We start from the raw sequence: 6,575 nt of genomic DNA, 5'->3' as shown, positions 1-6,575 counted from the left end.
AGTGATAATAGTGATGTTGGCAGTGGTGGTAGTGGTGGTAATGTTGGCAGTATGAGGCCTGGGCTACTTTCCTCACCTACAATTTACTGCATCAGAGAGAGAGAGAGAGAGAGAGAGAGAGAGAGAGAGGCGAGCACAATGATTCAAGGCTGTTATGAAATGGATCCCCGGAGGCAAATTAGAGAGAGAGAGAGAGAGAGAGAGAGAGAGAGAGAGAGAGAGAGAGAGAGAGGTGGATTCCAGATTTTAGAGTCAATTCAGACAAAACTATGTTCTGACAGAGAGAGAGAGAGAGAGAGAGAGAGTGAGAGAGACCTAAGCCTCTCTCTGTCGCAGGTGGCACAGAAGGAATCTCTTTCTCATTCCACACTCATATGCCCCATCTTACATGCATACATATGGCCCTCTGACTGGATAAAAGGAAGTAGTGTGTGTGTGTGTGTGTGTGTGTGTGTGTGTGTGTGTGTGTGTGTGTGTGTGTGTGTGAGAGAGAGAGAGAGAGAGAGAGAGAGAGAGAGAGAGACAGACAGACAGACAGACAGACAGACAGACAGACAGAGACCAGAAAGAGACAGAGACAGAAAGTGTGGAAAAAAGGACGGAAGGAGGGAGTCAGAGAGAGAGAGAGAGAGAGAGAGAGAGAGAGAGAGAGAGAGAGAGAGCACCAGAGGCAAGGTAGGCAAAGGACCACCCAATCCAGAGTCACCAGTACCTCCGGACACAGCTTACTCATACGTCCCTTGAGGCTATCCACGCAACCCCTTCTAATGTGTTCGGATCCTTGCATTCGGCCGCGTCTTCCTCTTAGGCCCGTCTTGTAATCTCCCTTACACCTTTTCCTGAGCGATTTATTTTGCTTATTTACACCTTCGAAAATTCTCCTCTATGGTGTGTTCGTAAATAATAATACTATACTCCCTAACATCCCCTAACTCCCTAACACCTTTTCCTGAGCGATTTATTTTGCTTATTTACACCTTCAAAACCTCTCCTGTATGGTGTGTTCGTAAAAAAAAATACTATACTCCCTAACACTCCCCAACTCCTTTTCCTGAGCGATTTATTTTGTTTATTTACACCTTCGAAAATTCTCCTATATGGTGTGTTCGTAAAAAAAATACTATACTCCCTAACATTCCCTAACTCTCTGACACCTTTTCCTGAGCGATTTATTTTCCATATTTACACCTTCAGAAATTCTCCTGTATGGTGTGTTCGTAAAAACATGCTATACTGTGTTCACCTTAACTTGGCCCAGATTTTCGTCCTTTGGCAGCTTATTTCACGTAGCTCAGTGGCAGAAAAAGACAATACTACGGCTCTACATCCTTCCCATAGCACTTCTTCGTGACTATACTCCTTTCACCTTAACTTGGCCCAGATTTTCGTCCTTTGGCAGCTTATTTCACGTAGCTCAGTGGCAGAAAAAGACAATACTACGGCTCTACATCCTTCCCATAGCACTTCTTCGTGACTATACTCCTTTCACCTTAACTTGGCCCAGATTTTCGTCCTTTGGCAGCTTATTTCACGTAGCTCAGTGGCAGAAAAAGACAATACTACGGCTCTACATCCTTCCCATAGCACTTCTTCGTGACTATACTCCTTTCACCTTAACTTGGCCCAGATTTTCGTCCTTTGGCAGCTTATTTCACGTAGCTCAGTGGCAGAAAAAGACAATACTACGGCTCTACATCCTTCCCACAGCACTTCTTCGTGACTAGCACCATATTCTAGCCCTACTCTCTCTGAAAACTCAACATTTAAGGTGGAGAGATGGCAGCTTGATGGCTATACCCTTTTTACACTAACATGGCCTAAAAATTACCTTCTCTCCATCTCGAATGCCGAGTTGTAACCACAGCTCAGCATTAGAACAGGATGCTAGTCACGAAGAAGTGCTATGAAAAGGACGTAGAACAGTACTGTCTTTTTCTGCCACTGAGCCACGTGAAATAGGCAACAAAAGGACGAAAATCTGGGCCAAGTTAAGGTGAAAGGAGTATAGTCACGAAGAAGTGCTATGGGAAGGATGTAGAGCCGTAGTATTGTCTTTTTCTGCCACTGAGCTACGTGAAATAAGCTGCCAAAGGACGAAAATCTGGGCCAAGTTAAGGTGAAAGGAGTATAGTCACGAAGAAGTGCTATGGGAAGGATGTAGAGCCGTAGTATTGTCTTTTTCTGCCACTGAGCTACGTGAAATAAGCTGCTAAAGGACGAAAATCTGGGCCAAGTTAAGGTGAAAGGAGTATAGTCACGAAGAAGTGCTATGGGAAGGATGTAGAGCCGTAGTATTGTCTTTTTCTGCCACTGAGCCACGTGAAATAAGCTGCCAAAGGACGAAAATCTGGGCCAAGTTAAGGTGAAAGGAGTATAGTCACGAAGAAGTGCTATGGGAAGGATGTAGAGCCGTAGTATTGTCTTTTTCTGCCACTGAGCTACGTGAAATAAGCTGCCAAAGGACGAAAATCTGGGCCAAGTTAAGGTGAAAGGAGTATAGTTAATAGGAACAAAGTCTTGCTTATCCCAGGCTGTGATGGACGATTTTATTCACACTGAGGTGGTTTGGCCATGCGGAGGGGATGGAGAGTGAGAGACTGACGAGGAGAGTGTATGTGAGTGAGGTGTAGAGGGGGTAGAGAGAGGGGGAGGCCAAGGATGAGATGGAGGGATGGAGTGGAGAGGTATATGAGAGAGGGGTGTGTGAGCTGGGAGCAGGGCATTGAAATGGCGGGGGACAGGGCGACATGGATGCGATTTGTTTGTGGCCACCCCTTACGGGATTAAGGCGTCTGGCAATAGATAGATAGATAGCTTTAGTTCAGTCTGGTTAGCACACCTTAGCACTTAATTTGTAGGGATTTATTCTGTATAGTTCACCTCTATAGCGCTTTATTACACTTCTAGAGCGATTTATTTTACATATTACACGTGAAATCTGAAGTTGTAACCATTAGCCCTAACAATTTTCCTATAGCGATTTATTTAGCATATACACGTGAAATCTGAAGTTGTTACCATTAGCCGTAACACTCTTTCTATAGCGATTTATATATACGTGAAATCTGAAGTTTTTTACGTGAAATCCGAAGCTTTTACCATTAGCCGCAGTTCCGTTGGGTTAGCACACCTTAGCATTTATTCCTTAGCGATTTATTTTGCATATTCACGTGAAATTTGAAGCTTTTACCATTAGCCGAGGTTCCATTGTGCTAGGACACTCTTAAAACTTATTCTTCAGCGATTTGTTTTGCATATTACACGTTAAAGTTTGCGTAAGTTAAATTTGAAGCCTTTATCATTGACCATAGTTCCGTTGGGTTAGGACACTCTTAACACTCATTCTATAGCGATTTATTTTCATTATTACACTTTAAATCTCTCAGACTCCAGTGATTCCCTCTCAATACTTTGACGTTTAATGAAGTAGACAAATGGTGGGTTCCGTCCAGGCCTTTGGTTCCTTCTTTCTTCAATAAAAAAATAAATAAAAAATAATGAGCTGTTTTTATGACTTTTTATAGGCCTTTGGCTCCTTCTTTCTTCCATAAAAAATAATAATGATAATAATAATAAAGAAGTTTTTATTAGTTTTCTAGGCCTTGGGTTCATTCTTTCATAAAAAATGAAAAATAATAAAGAACTATTTTTATTAGTTTTCCAGGCCTTGGGTTTCTTCTTTCTTCAACAAAAAACAAATGAAAAATAATAGCTGTTCTTATTACTGTTTTCCAGGCCTTTGGTTCCTTCTTTTTTGCATAAAAAATAAAAATAATGGAGATGTTTTATTATTGTTTTCCAGGCCTTGGGTTCCTTCTTTCTTCAAAAAATAAAAATAAAAATAATAGCTGTTTTTATTAGTTTTGTAGGCCTTTGGTTTCTTCTTTCTTCCACGAAAAATAAAAAAATAATGAAACAGTTTTTATTCCTGTCTTCCAGGCCTTGGGTTCATTCGTTCAACAAAAAACAAATAAAAAGTAATAGCTGTTTTATTACTGTTTCGCAGGCCTTGGGTTCCTTCTTCCATAAAAAAATAAAGACCTGTTTTTATTACTGTTTTATAGGCCTTTGGTTTCTTCTTTCTTCAAATAAAAATAAAAATGTAGTTGTTTTTATTACTTCTTAAGGCCTTTGGTTCCTTCTTTCTTGCATCAAAATAAAAAAATGAAGGGCTATTTTCATTACTGTTTTGTAGGCCTTGGGTTCCTTCTTCCATAAAAAAAAATAAAGGCGTTTTTGTTACTGTTCTTCCCCCAAGCTTGTCTAAACTCAAACCCAGTCGAGTGCAGCCTGAATCTGCCCTCCTTCTGGCCACCATCTTCTTTTCGGGGGGTGGGGGGGGATAGGGAGAAAAATGAGGTATATTTGTATGCTGCGCGGTTATATCTGTGCCACCGCAAAATAAATCTCACAGGAGGAAGTGTTACGCAGGTCCACGCTCTCTCTCTCTACCTGCACCAAAGGAAAATGGCCGTTGTTTTGTTTATGATCATGGCCACCCCTTGTATCCCTAAACACTGCCCGGGAATGACAATTAGTGGGGAGGAGAGGCTGCGTCGTTTGAGAGAGAGAGAGAGAGAGAGAGAGAGAGAGAGAGAGAGAGAGAGAGAACATAAGAAGAGAGGATAACTCCAGTAGGCCGGTTGGCCCATGCTAGGCAGCTCCTAGAAGAGTAACTGAACTACTAGAATGAGATAAGGATAGCAAAGAGAGAGAGAGAGTGTCTGGAGAGGTGGAGAGAAACTAGAAAAGTAAATTTATCATCATCATCATCATCATCACCATCATCATCATCACCACCATCATCAACATCACCACCATCACCATCATCATCACCACCACCATCATCAACATCACCACCATCACTATTATCACCACCACCACCACCACCATTAAAAACGTACCTACATCCTGGAATCATGCCTATTATAAAGATTCAACCACTTCAGCCCGACTTGGATCCTCTTCAGGTCGAAATTTGTGTATATTTAATTTAACCACCACATCAGTACGGCCACAAATTTATTATCCCCAACTGCAATTTTATCCATACGAAATAAATGACAGAATATTGCATTAAAAACTATAGCACTCTTCTAACTTTAAAACCGCCAACTTTAAAATCTATATAGTTCACGTCTGCTAACTTTAACGTCTATATTTTTTTTAACCTGTATACGTGTGCTAACCGCCCTCCTCCCCACAGATTCGCTCACGGTATGGCGGCTACGACTCCATGGACGAAGCTGGGAGACGCACGTGCAACTGGGTGAGGTTTTTGAAGGTGGCAGGTGTGTATAGCCACGAAGTAAATCTTGTGGGACGACGTGCGGGGCCGAGAGGAGACGTAGTGTTCGAGGTGGTGCGAGAAATTGCCCCTGACGCTGAGTTACTGGCGTTCCTGCTTCCTGACGTCAGTGGAGAGTCGCTGCTTCTACCGGCGCTGACTCTCCTCCGCTCCTCACTCTACCGCACCACCATCGACTCCATCATGGCCGAGGCGCCCCTAGACCTCTCACGCTCACTCCTAACCTCCCCTCCGCCTCGTCCCAAAGCCTCCAGCCTCTCCCGGGACTCAGATGCAATGTCGCCATCTTCCTCACCCTCCCCATCCTCCTCCCCAGCCTCCACAACCTCCTCACCACCAGCTTTCTCCCCAACCTCCTCGCCTGTGTTCCCCACTAGGCCTCTGCAGTATGGTCTGGCGCCTAGAATCCCACAAGGCCTGGCGCCACAGTCCCCTCCTGCAGCCACCAGCGCTACTGCTCAAGGACACGGCCATGGACTCTCCAACGGACCCATGTCACCCTCCATGGCACCAGTGAAGAGACGCGAAAGGACGATGCTGCCATGCTCAGAGTGTGGGAAAGCCTTCGACCGTCCATCTCTTCTAAAACGCCACATGCGCACACACACGGGCGAAAAACCACACGCCTGTGACGTGTGTGGCAAGGGCTTCTCCACCAGCTCCTCCCTCAACACCCACCGTCGCATCCACAGCGGTGAGAAGCCACACCAGTGCGGTGTTTGTGGCAAGCGATTTACCGCATCATCTAACCTGTACTACCACAAGATGACCCACGTCAAGGAGAAGCCACATAAATGCGCCCTGTGCACCCGCTCCTTCCCCACACCAGGCGACCTGCGATCCCACATGTTTGTACACAATGGACAGTGGCCACACAAATGCCACGTCTGCGGCAAGGGCTTCAGCAAACTTACCAACCTCAGGAACCACGCACTACTACACTCAGCAAAGACAAGGGTCCAGCCGCAAGCACCAGTGTCACCAACATCCGCATCACTGTAACACACACACACATACACACACACACACACACACACACACACACACACACACACACACACACACACACACACACACACACACACACCGAAAAGCAGAGGTGTAGCCAGCGGGGTAGCAGTGGGTGGCTCTGACCTCTCTGAAATATGCCTGGCCGGAGGTGGTCATTTCAACTCAAGATTTCCGGAGCCGCATCCCTGGTCCCCCCCTAAGGATTCCTCCGTAGGCCAATCGCTACTTAAATCCTACCTACACCCCTGCCATAAAG

At 44.8% G+C, this 6,575-nt stretch overlaps 1 protein-coding gene across 1 annotated transcript in view; it reads left to right on the top strand.

The window, feature by feature from the left end:
- The window catches only part of LOC145396370 (uncharacterized), a 10,637-nt gene extending 4,327 nt beyond the window's left edge, over positions 1-6,310 (top strand). Inside the window, exon 2 of the mRNA XM_080269764.1 lies at positions 5,207-6,310. Within this exon, the coding sequence (XP_080125890.1) occupies positions 5,207-6,310 (1,104 nt within the window). The remainder of the gene's footprint in view (positions 1-5,206) is intronic.
- Positions 6,311-6,575: the final 265 nt, after the last annotated feature.

The sequence above is a fragment of the Coenobita brevimanus genome, chromosome 37 (genome assembly GCF_032717465.1).
Source record: "Coenobita brevimanus isolate Jiangsu-jjx chromosome 37, ASM3271746v2, whole genome shotgun sequence".
NCBI lineage: Eukaryota > Metazoa > Arthropoda > Malacostraca > Decapoda > Coenobitidae > Coenobita > Coenobita brevimanus.
Note: the sequence above shows the minus strand (reverse complement) of the source record. Positions and strands in the feature narration are given on the sequence as shown.